This window comes from Mchenga conophoros, linkage group LG22 (assembly GCF_057382185.1).
Source record: "Mchenga conophoros isolate Kocher_MC1m ecotype Shallow Benthic linkage group LG22, M_conophoros_male_GT1.1, whole genome shotgun sequence".
Taxonomy (NCBI): Eukaryota; Metazoa; Chordata; class Actinopteri; order Cichliformes; family Cichlidae; genus Mchenga; species Mchenga conophoros.
In genome coordinates this window covers 12,386,445-12,405,442 of record NC_140546.1, presented here as the reverse complement: position 1 = coordinate 12,405,442, position 18,998 = coordinate 12,386,445, and the positions used below count along the sequence as shown (strand labels likewise).

The following is an 18,998-nucleotide window of genomic DNA, read 5'->3' as shown; positions in this document are numbered from 1 at the left end:
AGTTACTTGTGACTAAATAAATAAAATACTGCAGCTATAAAAGTTTCAGGTTTATTCTTTAGAATTGTGAGTTATGACATCTATGTCTAGTCATGCATGCATGCATACATGACTAGACATGTATGCATGCATGCGTTGATGGTTCAAAGCTAAACTGAATGTGATGCAAATTTGTTTCGTGTGGGTTTTTGAGTATAAATAAAAACTGACAGGTCCCTCTACTATTTGAAAATTTACCATTCTATAAGCCACAAATGTTTAAAATGACCAGCCGATCCATACCTGTGCCGACGTAAAGGTTGTCTCTAATCTTAGGATGTCTCACACTGCCTCAGGGATCATTCTAAGGTTTATGAGATGTAGGTTTACTACTGTGTTTCACCCGATCTGAACTGGCATGAAGGCACGAAGGCAGGTAGTGAAAAAGCCAGTCAGACTGTCTTTCCAGGAGGACATTAGCTTGGTTGCATTCAGTCAACACTCAGTAAAGAGAGATAGAAAGAAAGGCATGCTGAAAGAAGGAGAGACAGAAAAACGGGCAGAGTGGGCCTAAGGTGCCTAAATGTTAATGTGGTGAGGATTAACCAGTTCTTTGTTGTACGCAAATTTTTCCCAGACTTGAGTCTCGCACTAACAGTACGACATTCGAGAACGTGAAAAATGGCTGTACTTGAAACATCCATCCTAAGTAAAACATTTCACACTGGTTGATCTCAGGCTACTGGTGGTGAATTCGTATTGTTAAAATAAAATATGAGTAGGTTGTGGACAAGAGCTGTTTTGCAATGTCACATTTAGAGTTTGGTCATATTTCCCTCTTAATTCTTAGGAGCCAGTCAGTGGGAGTACATCCCACATACAGAGTCCATGTAACAATCTGATGCCACATGTCTCTGTTGTGTAATGGGAGATGCCAAGAAAAGAGATGGCTTGTGACTGAAGTGAAAAATGTGGTTTTGTATCCTGGTATCGATGTCCTGTCATAGATTTGGACCAGGGGTTTGCTGTAGATGTTAAGAAATATATATAATACCACCATAATTATACTCTAAACTATTTTAAAAGCTTGGTGTGCCACATGTATCTTGTGTAACGTTAAATTAAAACTGCCTAAAAATAACTAACAATGCATTTCAGTATATACATTTGTATAGAAAATTTGTATAAAATGATTCCAATCTACGGTGAAATGGGTTTTTTTTCCCCCACCTAATGTCCTTGATGTGTGCCATAAACTGGTACTGAAATGAGTTTTTCACCACAAGTCAAAGGCGATGTGGACAACGGGCTGTGGTTTCAGGTCGAAGTGGAAAATGTGACGGGCCTTATTTCTTTGAAGCGTTAATAGTTGTTTTTCATTGACAGAAAACTACTGGAACATTAATTTTTATTTGGATTAGTGGAAATGGGCACATTATGGAAATGCGTATGTGTGTGTGTTTGTGGTTTAAGAGAACTTGCAGTAACTCCAGTCTGCTCACTGGTGCATTAAGGTCGGCCTATCAAAAGTGCTTGGAGTAGTAATCCAAATTCCAGTGCTGATAAGCATCAAGTTGATGAGCCAAAAATTTCTGATACAGTTGACAGTTATGAAGTATGATGCTCTGCAGTTCCAGAGAAAAATGCTTTTCAAAGGAAGTATAAATGAGACAATCCTTTCTGTCAAGAAAATCAGGTTTGAATGCCAAAGATGAGACGCGCTCTTTGTTTATGTGTTTGTATGTTTGTTCCGGCTTATTCCTGTTTGTTCATGTTTAGTTTCTCTGTGCATCTTTGCAACAGGTGGATGATTACCATGGAACTAAAATCAGTGATCCCTATGCATGGCTGGAAGACCCTGATGGTGCAGAAACAATGGTACATGATGATTTTTATTTATTTATTTTTGAAGAATGCTACTGTTGGTTCTTCACCCAAAAAAACCATCTGCATTTCATCCCTTGTCATGTCATTTTTGTTACGCAGGCCTTTGTTGAAGAGCAGAATAAACTCACTATGCCGTACCTGGAGCAGTGCGCCATCCGGGCACAGTTCCATCAGCGGCTGACTGAGGTCTATAATTATCCCAAGTACAGTTGCCCTTACAAAAGGGGGAAGAGGTAATAGCTGAATTTTAATTAATGGTTATTAGCATTTATACTTAAAGCGACAAGCTTGAATTGCAGGGCTTAAGTCACAACAATGCTTTCCCTCACCTCACCTTTTCAGATATTTCTACTCTCACAACAAAGGGCTTCAGAACCAGGATGTGCTGTATGTGCAGGACTCTCTCGATGCACCTGCAACTGTATTCTTTGATCCTAATAAGCTTTCTGAAGATGGAACTGTGGCACTGAAAAGTTAGCCAAATTGCAGAACTTGTTATCGATCACAGACATACAGGCAACAGAGATGGAATGATACTAAATTCGCACTGCTAACTTCTAATCTCTTTCATCTCCTTCTCCATTTAGTGGGGCGACTGTCAGAAGAGTGTGAATTTTTTGCTTATGGTTTGAGTAGCAGTGGCTCAGACTGGGTAACGGTGCATTTCATGAAGGCCGATGACCTCAGCCCACTGCCTGACGTTCTGGAAAGGGTTAAATTCAGCTGCTTGGCCTGGACTCATGATGCAAAGGGCATCTTTTATAACTGTTACCCACGCCAGGAAGGAAAAACTGATGGTTAGGAGGAGATATTGTGCAAATAAACAGAAACAACACATTTAACTAATCTAGTTTGAAACGTATTTAGTATTTAACTACTTTGTATTTCGCTGAAGGCACTGAGACCACCAGCAACATGAATCAGAAGCTCTACTACCATGTTATTGGCACCAACCAGTCAGAAGACATTCTGGTAGCAGAGTTCCCTGACCATCCCAAGTGGCACAGTGCAGTGACCGTAAGTCTATAGCTTTCTTGAATCATTAGTGCCCTACCCGGGCATGCTCGAGCAGATGTGTTACCCTTATTGAGTTGGGGTCTGCTAATGGTTCGTTCCTGTTTTAAAAGGAAGAAACCCATTAGACCATTGCAATGCTTACTCTAAGGAGTTGACACTCTTGTCAGAAAAGAGAAGAATTTGATTGCTACCAAAATTAAATTAGTTTTCTGCAAACTACATGAACCTAATATTGCAAATTGCATTGGATTATAGCATCTTTTGTCCATTTTGGTATTTTAAAACGATTAAAGACCCAGCTATCTCTGTTTTATACAGTGGGGCAAAAAAGTATTTAGTCAGCCACCGATTATGGAAGTTCCCCCACTTAAAATGATGACAGAGGTCAGTAATTTGCACCAGAGGTACACTTCAACTGTGAGAGACAGAATGTGAAAAAAAAAATCCATGAATTCACATGGTAGGATTTGTAAAGAATTTATTCGTAAATCAGGGTGGAAAATAAGTATTTGGTCACCTCAAACAAGGAAAATCTCTGGCTCTCACAGACCTGTAACGTCCTCTGTAAGAAGCTTTTCTGTCCCCCACTCGTTACCTGTATGAATGGCACCTGTTTGAACTCATCATCTGTATAAAAGACACCTGTCCACAGCCTCAAACAGTCAGACTCCAAACTCCGCCATGGCCAAGACCAAAGAGCTTTCGAAGGACACCAGGAAAAGTATTGTAGACCTGCACCAGACTGGGAAGAGTGAATCTACAATAGGCAAGCAGCTTGGTGTGAAAAAAAATCAACTGTGGGAGCAATCATCAGAAAATGGAAGACATACAAGACCACTGATAATCTCCCTCGATCTGGGGCTCCACGCAAGATCTCATCCCGTGGGGTCAAAATGATCATGAGAACGGTGAGCAAAGATCCCAGAACCACACGGGGGGACCTGGTGAATGACCTGCAGAGAGCTGGGACCAAAGTAACAAAGGTCACCATCAGTAACACACTACAACGGCAGGGAATCAAATCCCGCAGTGCCAGACGTGTTCCGCTGCTGAAGCCAGTGCATGTCCAGGCCCGTCTGAAGTTTGCCAGAGAGCACATGGATGATACAGCAGAGGATTGGGAGAATGTCATGTGGTCAGATGAAACCAAAGTAGAACTTTTTGGTATAAACTCAACTCGTGTTTGGAGGAAGAAGAATACTGAGTTGCATCCCAAGAACACCATACCTACTGTGAAGCATGGGGGTGGAAACATCATGCTATGGGGCTGTTTTTCTGCCAAGGGGACAGGACGACTGATCCGTGTTAAGGACAGAATGAATGGGGCCATGTATCGTGAGATTTTGAGCCAAAACCTCCTTCCATCAGTGAGAACTTTGAAGATGAAACGAGGCTGGGTCTTCCAACATGACAATGATCCAAAACACACCGCCCAGGCAACAAAGGAGTGGCTCCGTAAGAAGCATTTGAAAGTCCTGGAGTGGCCTAGCCAGTCTCCAGACCTCAACCCCATAGAAAATCTGTGGCGGGAGTTGAAAGTCCGTGTTGCTTGGCGACAGCCCCAAAACATCACTGCTCTCGAGAAGATCTGCATGAAGGAATGGGCCAAAATACCAGCTACTGTGTGTGCAAACCTGGTAAAGACCTATAGTAAACGTTTGACCTCTGTTATTGCCAACAAAGGTTATGTTACAAAGTATTGAGTTGTATTTTTCTTATTGACCAAATACTTATTTTCCACCCTGATTTACCAATAAATTCTTTACAAATCCTACCATGTGGATTCATGGATTTTTTTTTTCACATTCTGTCTCTCACAGTTGAAGTGTACCTCTGGTGCAAATTACTGACCTCTGTCATCATTTTAAGTGGGGGAACTTGCACAATCGGTGGCTGACTAAATACTTTTTTGCCCCACTGTATGAGTGCGTCTTTTTAGGGGATTCTAAGAGCAAAGATTATACTTTTATGGCAAAGCCTACATTGGCATTTTCATGTCAGCTGCTTCTCAAATTCTCTTTCCCCTCCCTGTGTTGACTTTAAAAAATAATCCTCTTCCCAGATATCAGATGACGGCAGATATGCTGTTTTGTCGATCACTGAAGGCTGTGAGCCTGTCAACCAGCTGTGGTACTGCGACCTAAAGCAGCTCCCCGATGGCATAAAAGGTCTGTGTTAAATACTCATAAACGCAATAACTCATGTGTGTTATGGAGATGTAAGATCACAGGTATATATTTGGTATTCTTATTGCATCACAGTGCAAAATGCTGATCTGGCCATGACAGGTAAATTCAGGTTCATGGTAGTTAGTTTCCTCCCAGCTTTACCTCATTAGCCTGTATTAATTTGTGAATTGCCACAAATTGGGAGTTATTTTGTTGGAGGATAGTGTCTTAAGTGGCATGAAAAAGTTTGTGAAAAGTTTCAGACTTGTATGTAGCATGCAAAGAACATTAAAAATGATTTGAATTGTAAAGAACTGTCAGTTCTTTACAATTCACCCCAAATGAACAAATCATCTTTCATGAGAAGTATTTATGAAGCAGTATGGACTGCAGCATGACTCAGTGTCAACATATATAGCTTCTAAGTAGCCCGGGCAGTTTTGTGAAAAATACGCCAGCTTTGTCATTAAGACGTGTCAACGCAGACACGAACTGATGCCTGTGACTCAACCATTAGTGAAGTAAATGTTGAGATTTCAAAATTCAAAATGTGGCCTGTTTTTAGTTGAGGAAAAGAAATCCTCCCACACAGAAGTTGTGAAACCTTCTACTGCAAGCCTGCTATGAAAACTTGTTATTGTTTTTTACAACCCACTGCAAATGAGGGTTTATAAGCTAATACTAGTTCCTAATACTCACTGCTAGTGATAAATATCATTTTATTTATGTACTTCTGCAGGTCTGCTGCCGTGGGTCAAACTTGTGGACAACTTTGAGGCTCAGTACTCTTATGTTACCAATGAGGGAACTGTGTTTACTTTCCGCTCCAACTTGGATGCGCCTCGATACTGTCTCATCAACATAGACATCGAGAAACCAGACAGACAGCACTGGACTACCCTCATACCACAGCATGATAAAGATGTCCTGGGTGAGATAAAATGGAAATGTCATTAAAACATACTGTAATAGAGAATGAATTATGTAGTGGCATGTAGTCTTAGTACATTCCTTTTGTGGAGAACTATCTGCAATGCAGTGTCTGAGAGTTAATAAAAGCAAACTTGCTGCTAAACGCACGACAGCATCTGAAACAGTCCTTAGAAATGTGTGAAGGGTTTATTCATAGAACTGTACTTCCACAATTCACCTCTTAAAATCTTGCAAAATAGTTTTAAGCCGAATTTCTGTCCTGATGTTTCGATGACGGTCCAGCCACAACAATCGGGAACTTGCATGTCTGTCTGTGGTTCAAAACCTTTGTCAGAGGGAACTCTGCTCAAAAAGTGAAACTTGGTCCATAAGCACTTTGTGTTGTAATTTTTTTTTCTTTGTTCGTGTCACTTGAATGACCGTAATTGTACTTGGAGATGAATGAAACATACACAAATGTCCATGTTACCTTTGAGAAGTGCGAACAACACGTCACAACATTTTACTTGTGGTAAAAACAGCTGTATAGCTCTTGGCACACTGGGAAACTACACATGTTAAAGAAAGAGAAAAGAGGAACATAGTTGAAATTTGAACTTGGGCAATACTGGACTGATAAAAATAATAATGTAAATTCTATATTGTTAAAGGAAATTTAAATCACATTTTATGAAGGGCTTACAGTGTTGTATTAAACAACATAATGTTTCAGTTACTGTTGGCAGCTATTGAGTTAAACTTTATAACTAATTCAGGTATTATTAAGAGCAATGAAATTTTCATAAACTGACTATTCAGGGTTTTTTTTAAATAATGTTACTAAATGAAACCAGTAATACTTTCTTTACTAGTGCAAGTTATTTCCTAAGTAATTACTGGCAATGGTATTGGTTTTTTTTTCTTGGTTTCTGTTTTTTTTTCTTTAAATATTCTTAAATTGCTTTTTTTGCTTGGTGTTGCTTGGGTAAAGTAACACACACTTGTTGCCATGGTGTCAAAAAATGCCATTCACATAAAGGATTGATGGTTTCATGTGATAGTATCTAGTCACTCAGGTTCACCAACCTGTTCAAGACAAAACTGACTGCTCTCCTCTGTAATTTTCTAAGCTGATAAATCGTTGTGGTCTCTGTAGCATTCCAGTTTAACTACATGCCCAACATCACAGTTTTGTTATTACCAAAACACTCCCAAATGTAGCCTAATTGTGATCCTTGTACTTTGTATAATATAATAGCGCTAGGATTAAATATAAAGTCACCGTTTCAACATTTAACAGTTTGTCTTGAAACGGACAAAATGCCGTGCATGGAACTGTAGTTATCGCATATAATGTACGTAGATACTACCACAGCTATCTTAACATCTGTAGGCTGTTGGGACTTTATTAGGGACAGAACATGGATTTATAGTTTATTCCTGCAGTTATTCTGCCCTTTGCACATGTAGTTATGCATTAATTACAAAACTTAACTGAAAAACTATTTTATATATTCATGTTGAAAAGTGTTTATGCCTTATACTTGAGTAATCATGGGATTACTCCTTATTGCTGAGATCATTGTCAGGAATCGACAGGAGGAGGAAGTATAAATAGTGTGATGTAGAAAGGAAAACAAAGACAGAAATACAGTGCCGCGCTTGGATACATTGTTTTTGACAACCCCCCCCCCCCCAAGACATTTTGCATTACTTCCTCCTTTATTTTCCTGCAGGCTTTGTGTCTTGTGTGAACCAGCACCATCTGTTGGTCAACTATGTCCATGATGTGAAGGATATCCTGCAAGTATACGAGTTGTCTACAGGCCGGCTTGTCAGAGACCTGCCACTGGATGTGGGCACTGTGGCCGGAGTGAGCTGCAAGAAGAAACACTCTGAGTTCTTCTACAAGTTTACCTCCTTTACTACACCAGGCAATTCCAGTTTTTATATACTTGAGTTTTTCCATGAATATGAACCACATAAAATACACTTCTTATTCCATGCAAAAAAGAATATACAAATATTATTGCAATTACTTCTCCAAAAACTCAATAAAGTAACTGTATGTGACCAAGGCACGTATTTAACAGATTAAATGCTTTCTGATGTGCAGCTGTTTGTTATTGTTATTACAACAGAGGATTAATTGCAACATAAAATACTCGTATAATTAGCCTATTTTACTAAAGTTGCAGATCATGTCTTTTGAAATGGAATTAATTTGCATGATATAATCAGAATTTCTTAATAACATGACCATATATTTAACTATTTAAATGCAACCAGTCACACTGGAAGTCTAACTTTGATTTCTGCTGTATCCAGGTATCATTTACCACTGTGACCTGAGTGAGCCAAACCCAGAACCCAAAGTCTTCAGAGAGGTGGAGGTAAAGGGTATCAAAAATGAAGACATTGAGACCAGACAGGTAATATCACTCTTTCTGGTCATCTGCTTAATTTCAGTAGAACATACTGTAATGTTATGTATTTTAACAGTACTTTTAATATTCAGAGTCATGATGTTGCTGCTTTAGAAATTTGACTTTGGGATCTAGCTTTTATTTCATGCTATTTACATGACCCCACGCTTTATCATTTTATACAAAGAGCTATTTTAATGCTTCTTTTGAGATATGCAAATACAAGTTAATGACTTACTGACAGTGGTAAATTGTGAATTGCCCAGACAAATAAAAGCCTTTAAGTTTGCAATCGGTGCTAGATGGCCAACACAAGAACCAAAGAACTGACTCTGGCACCTTATCTGTAATAATAAGAGACAACAACAAAAAAAGCAGAAATGGGAAACTTCACACAGGAAATGTACATTCAACTTAGAGGAGTGTGAAAAGTTTAGAAAAAAAAAAAGAAACCATTGATGGACTAAATAAGGACGGGGGCTGAATGACTACAGAAAATGACTGCAGCTAAAAAAAAAAAAAAAAAAAGAGTCTTTAGGCCTGCGAAGAAGAATCCCAGCATAGCAGGAGTCTAGAAACCCTTGAAAAATTAAGTTTCTTACTCAAAGTTTTATAGTCACAGTGTACTATAAGACTTGTTCTATTGACTATAAGTCACCTATGTTGACTAATATACAGCAGGAGCTGGGAGAGTGGAATTTAAAAGCATTTCCTTACAGAATACAAAGCATTTCAACACGTCAGTGGATCATGGACTCAATATAGGCATTTCAGAGCTAATATATATCACACTCATTTTACATGTGACAGTACATGGATGTACTCTTTGGTGTTGTATTAAAGAAGCGTGTCTGCATATTTAGGGTCTCTGAGGCCTAAACGTCCCCATTACTTTATTTGTATTGATTTCTAAACATTTGTCATTTTGAGGCATAGTTGTTATGAATTGTCACATCTACTGTTTGAATACACACGATGCAGAATTAGCAGAATTCTGTTCACCATGGTTGAGGAAGTCACAAATAATATATCAAAAAGAAAAGAAGCCGTTGGTTGACACATGTCAGATCAAATAATGCATTTTTCTCTACGTACCAGGTGTTCTATCCAAGTAAAGATGGAACCAAGATCCCTATGTTCTTAGTACATGCTAAGGCCATTCAGAAAGATGAGAGTAATCCTGTTTTACTTTATGGATATGGAGGCTTTGAGAACTCCATACAACCATACTTTAAGTAAGTACGACTCTGCTGTCAAAGCTGTCTTCTTTTAATGTACTTTTCCTAGTACTTCAGAACAGTGTGATCAATGATGGTAGGTACTATAATAGTGGAAAAACAAGGTTAAATACAATAACCCATAATGATGGTCCTGCTAAATAATTCCAGTGCTCTTAAACTGAATGAACCCTGATTCATCATTCATAATTTAACAGTGAAAATTCAACTTTTTTGTAAGCTGGAGATTTTAAATTAATAAGAAGACAAGACACCCTCTCAGTTCAAGGTTTTTGCCCATCTGGACATGATTTCTATTATTCTGTCTTGTCATTTGCTATTTAACAAAAATTAAGCCAAAATACAGAAATTTTATGTGGAAAACTTTATGATTCAGTAGTTTGCACAACAACTTTTACCAGGAACAACTTGAAGTCTAACCTTTCTGTAGGACTTTATCAGTGTTTATCAGTGTCTCACATCATTGTGGAGGAATTTTGCCTCATTCTTCTTTACAACATTGTTTCAGTTCGTTGAGGTTTGAGGAATTTCATTTACGCACAACTCCGAAAAGGTCCTAGCATATGAGGCTATACAGGCACAGCATTTCAGTCAGGTTTCTTCATGTAGATTTGCTGGTGCTCTTGAGGTCAGAAGGGTCGTGCCATACATTGTTCAGGGAAATTGCAATAAAAATTCCATAGTTAAATTTCAGACTCGGCAAGGCCTCAGTTAGCCAATTATGTATTAAGGCTCATGATATTAGAATTAGAAAGAGAATGGAAAAGCAGAGATTGCTTAGAAGACACAGATCAATCATCCAAAGGTGATTTTGAAAGTCTTTGTATGTGCATTTTGGCCTTACCTTTTGTTAGATAAATAATGGCAGGGTGTAATATCATTTGTTGTTGTTCATTTACCTAATTTTATAACCTAAGGGCCAGATGATTTTATTATGTCCTGATAAGGAAAACCTTAGAATTTGAAGAGGTTGTATTTTTTTTTATTTTTATGACTATATTACATCCATCAGTGAGCTTTTATTACACCTGGTTGGATTCATCTCTGGAGGAAAGAGTACTGATGAGGTTGGATTCTCTGTAAGTGACTGGGTGTGGATGTATGCATTAGTATTTCTTGAGAAACGCTCTGTGTATTCAGTGCTAATGAAAAAGAAACTGCTTAGATATGTGTACTGTTGTAAAGCCAGTCACATCTAAATAAACCGCATTGTGAACTTAAGTGTCATACTGCCAATAACACTACTTCTGCATTTTGTTTTCTAAATACCATGCTTGTTACGTGGCATACGCTTGTGATTTTGTGAAGGCCTTTCTAGAAGAAAGTGTTGGTTTTTTTAGCAGTATTTTGACACCACTTTCTAAATGAATGGGGAAACGGTGCTAACTTGAATGTCAGTGATATAAAAACAGCATGACTAATTAAATATAATAGGAATAATCAAAAATCTCCAAAAAGAAGCTTAAAAAACTTGTCCTTGTCATGTAACTTTGTATAATCCTTTACAACTTCATGAAAGAGTCAATCTGGAGTGCTGACACGATCAGTGTCACCAGAACAGTGAACTAATGGCATACTAATGCATATTATGCATATAGTTAGCAAGGACAATGAACTTACTATGATAGGGAGATATGTTTCTCATCATATAATTGAAACTGTTGTGTATTCAGCAGTGCAACAATACAGTCTATTTATTATTTTCTAGTTCGAGGGTTGATTGGCTCTTCAGGGGCAGGGATGGGACCAACGCTACCTTTATCTTTAAATGCTTTTCCTATAGACTTCTAGTCAGTATTCTTTAAGTACAATGTGCTCTTATAACATTTCTGTCTTTATTCTCTCTCGTATGTGGTCAGTGTTGCCTCTCTGCTCTTTGTGAAACACCTCGGAGGCGTGCTAGCAGTGGCTAACATCAGAGGGGGTGGCGAGTATGGCCTCACCTGGCACAAAGGTACAAAAAGACATGGACATAAGTAGTATGTAAGCAAGTAATTGTGTGGGGTTTTTTTTTTTTTTTTTACGGAATTGACACGACTACTTCTGCTGTGTATTGTTTGTAGCTGGCAGTTTGGCGAACAAGCAGAACTGCTTTGATGACTTCCAGTGTGCAGCACAGTACCTGATCCAGGAGAAGTACACTAAAGCAAGCCTCATTGCTATCAATGGAGCCTCTAATGGAGGGCTGCTAGTGGGTAAGTACAAGATCAACTGTGTGTGTCTGTGCTTTATGTTTTTTAGTGGGATAGCTGCTGAAAAGGCCAGAGGGAGTTTTAAAAGTATACCTGGGAAACCATTATGCAACAGTCCACTGCCTGCACGTTCAGATTGGGAAGCTGTGTGAACCTTGCTCGTTATTTTTATAGCTGAAATTAGCCAATGGAACTGTACCTCTACTTCCTCCCCAATTTACCAGATGAGCTCCCTCTTCTCTGTGATTTAACCCATGAGACCTGTAACAGTCCAGTACAGGTTCATGTTTTCACATTTATTACTAATGCCACAAAAAAAGGGGGGGGGGCAAAAACACTATGATATTGGCCTCAGCTGCATCCACATCAGTGCTTCGTGTTCTTTTATAGTACTTCTTTGTCATAATTGCTAATGTCAAGTTCATCTAACAGTAGTTAGCTGCTTAGCTTCAATTAATTTCGCTATTAAACACCACATTAGACAGTGCTTAGTCACATCATTTACCAAAGGCTGGCTGCCATATGGCATCGCACAAACCCGACTAATGCCTGCTTCCCTGGTGTGTAAATAGCCATTTAGAAGTGACTGTGTCCTACAGTGTGAAGTAATTGAGATGCATGTGTGTTTGTAAGCAAACAGAATGTGCAGTACTAATTCTGAGTCTACACACAGCGGCATGCATGATTCAACGTCCAGACCTGTTTGGCTGTGTTGTAGCTGAAGTGGGCGTTATGGATATGCTGAAATTCCACAAATTCACCATCGGCCACGCTTGGACAACTGATTACGGCTGTTCTGACGATCCGGAGCAGTTCAAGTGGCTCATCAAGTATGGAAAAACACACACTGAACAAACAGCTAAAGTACACATCCATGATGGTGTTTTATATGTATGTACGCGCGCATACTTATGTCTCCACTGCGATGACTGATCGCATTATTTAAAAACTAGCAAAAAATAAATAAATCTACGGTCGGTTGGGAGAACTTACTTCTGAGTATGTAATACTTAAGCTGAGTGACATCTTAATATAATGTGCCAAAGTAGTTTTTTTCTGAAAGTGAGGTGTACTTGTACATATTATTATTATTACATGTCAGAATACAGAGACGATGATGGTTTTTGTTTCGTTTCCATGCTTCAAATGGCTACAGCAAGACTTTTGATGTCTTTTGAAGTCTTTAAATGCAACGTGACACTAAAAGTCTTGGTGACCTACTGCCTGATAAACCTTAACACTGTTCTTGACCACACAGACTTTGAAAACCACAGCACATGTCCACAGCAAAGCCTTAAATTAACAGAAATAAACTGTATATCACAATACAGAGCAAGTTAGAGTAAGAAAAGTCAGGTACACAGATTAAAATAAGTATATAGATAACTCTCAACCTAACCAAGTAAAATGTACCAAAGTTTAAAGTATCACTTTCTATAATTGTGATCATTACTGTTCCTTTGATTAGTTTAAATATTTTTAGAATTACAAATATGAGTATAAGTGTGAAAACGGCAGTAAATGGTAACATCGAGCTGCGTTGTCTGAATTTGAACCAGGTTTCAGTAAAGTTGGTTGAGTGAGATTCACTGCATGTTCTCATCCAAATGGCACTTTTGCTTTCCATGATTTTTTTTTCTCTTGTCTATCACCAAAAAAGCTTTTTAAGGGAGACTTTTGTTTTAATGATGGATCTTTGTTTTGATAAAGCTTTTGATGTTTTTTGTTAATCAACAGATGGATCGTCTGATAGCTCCCTTTTTGTGTGTTCCTTATTCTGACTCACGACTGAAGAATCTCTGCATGTTGTTGTGAATTCACGTCAGGTCTTGTTTTCAGTAATCTGAAAGTCGAGTCGCAGTGCTGCACTTGCCCGCATAACCTGAAAGATCACAGCCGAACAACTGAATAGCAAATGAAAGTTTTCAAATATCTCTTATGATCTTTGTTCTCTCTGTTAAGAGACTCCCCTCATGTTTTCCTTCCTTTTGATCTTTGTCATCCTCTCTCCAGGTATTCTCCTCTCCATAATTTGCCGCACCTACCTTACTCAGGCCCTCCTTACCCTGCTGTCCTGCTTCTGACAGCAGATCATGACGACCGTGTGGTACCTTTGCACACACTGAAGTTCTGTGCTACCTTGCAGTATGGGGTTGGCAGCAGCTCTGTGCAGCGTCAGCCTCTGATGGTCAGGGTGGACACCCGTAGTGGGCACGGTGCAGGGAAACCTACTGCCAAGGCCATCTTGGAGGACACGCACATCATGTCCTTTATCGCCGAGACACTAGGCCTTAAATGGAGGGAATGATGAGAACATGACAGTAAAAGGGAAGTAAAACATATATTCAGCAGTCGAGGCTTTTCTTAGGGATGAATCATTTCTACTTTTATACTTTGGTATGCATACTCTCGAATAAAAATAAGAATACATCTGTTTAAACAAAGTCCTGCTACAACTAAAGCAATGAATTAGAGAAGTGTAAGAAATAAATTTTAGAAATTAAGTCCACAGACTTTTTTAAACATACACTGTAACTTTGTGAATGACTTGAATTGGATGGAAGCATTTTCAATAAAACCTTTACTGCATTATAATCCATGGTGTCTGTCAAATCTTATTGTCTTCTACAATAGACCTAATGAGAAATGACATGTAAGTCATAATGAAAGAGCAGCTCAAAAGTCTATAACTTTATAATAAAAGTGCAATAGTGTAAAAATAATGTTTTACAATTATTGGAATTTTTTTTTTTTTTTTTACCAAAACAACAGAAGTACTGTTACCAAAATCATAGCAAAAGTGTCACTGTGGCATATGAACAGCTGTGGGAATGTCTTCATCAGTAGGAAAAGCTGTAAAACTTGAGAAAATACAATTAAAAAGCCCCACATCTTTTGTTCTCAGTCACCCCTGATCTAAAGGGTTGCTTTTTGTCACTTTTCAGTAGTTATTACTTTATGGTGTAGTTCTTTCATCTACCACCAAGTAGCAGTATGGGACTGCAAAAGCTCACTTCAACCCCTTCTAACACCTCTTGGTCAAAGGCTAGTCGGGTATCAGTGCATTAAGCCGCTTTTTTGATAGGATTTGTAGAATTAAAAATTGAAAAAACAACTAGCAAGATGAAATCCACTAAATCACTTATTTATTTATTTATTTATTTATTTATTTTTATGCTGATTACTCTGGCTGGAGATTGGATCAAATTGCTGGTGAATAAAGACGGGCATGATGGATCTCTAAACACAGTAAAAAAACAAACAAACCAATACACAAGCATGAGGACAAATGGTAATGAACTTGTAAGGGGAGAGGGAGGTGCTAGAAATGTGTGGAAGCCTTTAAAGTATTTGCACAAAAGTTGAGAGATGGAGAGCGATGATAGACGGAGACAGTGAGTGGCAACAGAGAACTGCAGACTGACTGAAAGTGCACTTATGCGAGTCTCGGCGGGTAGTGAGACACATGGGTGTTTAAACTGTCATAAAGAGAGATGGAAGCTCTCCGGCAGCTAACCACAGAGAGTGAGCGAAGTTGTCTGTTCGGTCACTCAGAGTTTAATCTCGGCTCAGTGGGAAGTTCTGATTTCGTCAGACTGAACCCTGGGCCTTATCTAAGTACCTCTCGGTGGAGAGATACGGTGGGAAAAGGAGAGGGGGAGCAGAGAAGGCAGCAGGAGGAGGATTTGCAGACAATGACTCTGCCACAGGGGCAAAGTGGATGAATGTAGCTAGGAAAGACAAAGGCAGTAATAAGCTGGACATATGAGAGACGGAGTGAGGGGTTTAAGATCACGCAGCAAAGAGGCTGTGATGCTCTTCTCTCAGGAGTGTCCCTCAGGACCGGACAAGCTTTTGCTGCTTCATTTCTCTCATTCACCCACCCGTCACCTCTTGAGCTCCCTCTTCCTTCTCACTGTACTCACATTCACACATGTACAAGCGCACACAGCCTTCACATCTCATTTTCTCTGGAGAAACGCAAGCTTTTACAAACAAATGCCTCATCGCCTCACAGCTTCTCTCCTTTTCCCCCCGTCTCACACACTCGCAGGTCCCTGCTCTGTCCTCCATTTGTTTACTTTACTCCCTCCATAATGCAGGGATTAATTTCTCAAAGCCGATTTGAGCTGCGGCACGCTTCAGCAAAGAGCGGAGAGCAGAACTTTTGTGCTGGGGGAAGTTTCCCCTTCACACTAGCTTAGAGGTGGACTGCTCTCCCCTTTATGCCGCTTGCTTTAATCTTCACACGGAGCGGTGAGAGTGAGGGATAGAGGGAGGACAAGAAGGGGAGAGGGCTCTCAACACGCAGCTGGGAATCACTAATGTCTTTACAGAGGTGTTGTCTGCTTTCCCATGTGCCTCTTTGAATCCTTTTGCTTCCTTTGCTATTTCTCTGGCATTTCCTCCTCTTACATTTCTGGACTCTTTTTTTTCTTTTTTGTTAAATGAGTTTTTGTTCTTTGATTTTCAGTTGCAAAAGTCATTTTTTTTTACTAAAAGGTTTGTCGTACTGGCAAAAGACTGGCTGGGAATAACCTCCATAGTACTGAGAGATTGACCTGAATCCTTTTTTTTTTCACCGATGTGTGAATAATTTCCTCATAATTGAATATGTCTTTAAATTGCATGTTTAACCAGTAGTATTAAACCCAAAAATACAACTGCAACTCATTTTTGCAACTAATTGTTGTTGTTATTGGTTATGCTAAGAACTGTGGATGTTGTTTTTCACCTCATGCATGTGGACTTCTGAAGATCTTCTTTGCTCTCCCTACAGAGCCCCTTCAAGTCTGCATATGCAGTATATAGCAATCATGTGGCTTTAGTGCTCTACCATGTTTTTTGTATCTGCAGTCAAGCAGTCCACAAGTGATATGAATAACATAAAAATGTCTAGCGGTGTCCATCTGTGCCTTGCTGCCACACTGACTGTATCCCTCCGATCATACATTGACCCCAGCTAGCAGGTCTGGCTTGGTACTTCTGTCGTCTCTCGCTTAAGTGGAGATGTGCTGATGAGCTGTCACGGTGTCCCAAATAATGGGGAAGGCCAGCTGAACTTATGTAGTCCCATATTTCAAGCAGAGCTGGACCACTTTAACTTTTGGGTTCCCTACATCCCAGAAGACAATGGGCAAGATTCCAGTGGCTTAGCTCTGTTTCCAGTTAGGAGCATTGAAGTCTGATAATGAGCGATCGAGAGCCCCTTGTTTGCTGCTTTCACTGTTCCCATTGCATCTGTGAGCCCTGCTGGATCAGCTCTTTCTGTCAATGTTGTAGTCATTTGGCCATCACTAAGTAGTTGGCAGATTTTAGAGACACTTCTGTCCTGACAGAGCACTCGGCACCTGCTCACAGCCCCTTAGGCAGGGACATTTATGATCAGGAGCCACAGGTCAGACATCCCTTCCCCGCTGTGGCTTGACTGCACAGAGCTCTGGCCATTCATAGAGGCACCACATAGAGTGGTGTTGACATCTTACCCAAGGATTTATTCAGATTGGCACAGCTTCTCTCCCAATAAAACCTTTTTCAAAGCACACAAAAGTAGGAGTGGATTTCTCTCGCCCTGGTTGTTCCCAGTCATATTACATATGCTGACAGAAAAACCATGGTAGCTCTGTTCGTGCTATCACAGCTAGACAGGGCACGCGAATCAGTGGGAGTGTCTGTAGATGTTAGGCTACCCTAAAAATGGTACCCAAGGGGAAGTACTTCTGTTTATGCCTGTTAAGTGCTCCAAGTTAATGTATTGATTTTCAGCACTGGTGCATGTAGGGAGGCTCAGACTCCATATCACGCCATCTGTCTCCAGTGCTGTCCGACCTCCAAATATTCGTACCAAAAGAGCTAGCTCCAGCTATGATTGCCTTGTATGCTACTGCTGTCTTATCTTGTCATGAAGGCTTAAAGAGATTTCAGTTTTTGTGCATCCTTTGTTAACTGCCTTTTGAAAGGAGTCACACAACTAAGACCTGTCTTTGGCATCACAGTGTGATATATCGATGGTGCTGCGCATCACAGTTTGAGCCAACAGTCAAAATGTCTTTCAAAAGGCTGTCTCTGAAAACTGTTGCTCTTAGCTTTACCTTAAACAGTGTTATGCATGTTATCAGCCCCACTATCTTGTCTTGTAATTAGTGAAGACACGGTGGGACCACAGCCACTTTACAACCAAGCTCCATTTTTACACCTCAAACAACTTTTCTAGGTTGAAGGTTAACTAGAAGGCCATTTTTGTTCCCCTGGCTCAGAACAATGAAGCAGCTGAGCAATCTCTCTGCCCAGTCCTCTGTCTCATTATGTTTTGTGCACCACTAACACGAGGCAGATGCAGCAACTGTTTGTCCACCTCAGAAGACTCTCATAAGCTATTTCTCTGTCAAAACAGCATTTGGCTCACTGGCTGTGTAATGCTTGCACGCAAGTATACATAACAGCAGGTGCAGAGCCTCTGCAAGACACTCATACTCGCGCCACAGGAGCCATATTCTCGTCCACAGCTCTCCTCAGAGGGACTGCGGTAGCAGACATCGGCACAGCAGCATCTTAGGCCTCTTTGTGCCCCTTCATCCATTCGCCTCTGCACCATGTGTCTGAGTCATCCGTGAGATGATGTTTTTTTTTTTTAAATGGTAAATGACCATGATGTACCCATTCCTCAGCACTATAGTTCTTCTAGTAGTATGCAGCTTTTCTTTCTGAAGTTTAATTTGAAAAGAAAGTCTGCCATAGGAGGACCAAAAACTGTATTTCAATTCACTATTACTTATAAAGTTATTCAAAATAAACTTTATGCTTGACTTGAGCGTCGGTGTGATGGCTTTCAGATCGTGCAATCTGCATTTTGAATTTTGAAACATGATATTCATCAGTCTCTCTGAAGAATTGCTGTCCAACTCCCTGTCCCAGTCTCATTTACAGTGAATAAACAGGCAAATCTGATTGAAGATTTACTCTCAAACCGTGAGAAGCCTGATAAAACACAGACTAACACAACTCCCCCTTTGCCACCGAAGCGATGTACTGTTGGGTATGTTGTTTGCATACTAAAGCATCACACTCAAAGTAATAGCATTTATTATATTGTATTGCAAGGGGACAGAAAGAAGATAGCAGATGATTATGCCCGCTATTTGGTTCATTTAGCAAGAGTAAAGCTGCTAAGATAGCTTG

At 39.8% G+C, this 18,998-nt stretch overlaps 1 protein-coding gene across 1 annotated transcript in view; it reads left to right on the top strand.

Moving 5' to 3' along the window:
* Nucleotides 1–14,414, top strand: part of LOC146548913 (prolyl endopeptidase) — a 15,600-nt gene extending 1,186 nt beyond the window's left edge. Inside the window, exons 2-15 of the mRNA XM_085262500.1 lie at nt 1,783–1,857; nt 1,966–2,099; nt 2,209–2,339; nt 2,454–2,663; nt 2,762–2,883; nt 4,946–5,051; nt 5,791–5,982; nt 7,700–7,897; nt 8,292–8,395; nt 9,488–9,624; nt 11,487–11,581; nt 11,691–11,822; nt 12,493–12,649; nt 13,833–14,414. Of these exons, the coding sequence (XP_085118626.1) occupies nt 1,783–1,857; nt 1,966–2,099; nt 2,209–2,339; nt 2,454–2,663; nt 2,762–2,883; nt 4,946–5,051; nt 5,791–5,982; nt 7,700–7,897; nt 8,292–8,395; nt 9,488–9,624; nt 11,487–11,581; nt 11,691–11,822; nt 12,493–12,649; nt 13,833–14,127 (2,088 nt within the window). The 3' untranslated portion in view covers nt 14,128–14,414. The remainder of the gene's footprint in view (nt 1–1,782; nt 1,858–1,965; nt 2,100–2,208; nt 2,340–2,453; nt 2,664–2,761; nt 2,884–4,945; nt 5,052–5,790; nt 5,983–7,699; nt 7,898–8,291; nt 8,396–9,487; nt 9,625–11,486; nt 11,582–11,690; nt 11,823–12,492; nt 12,650–13,832) is intronic.
* The last annotated feature ends 4,584 nt before the right edge of the window (nt 14,415–18,998 follow it).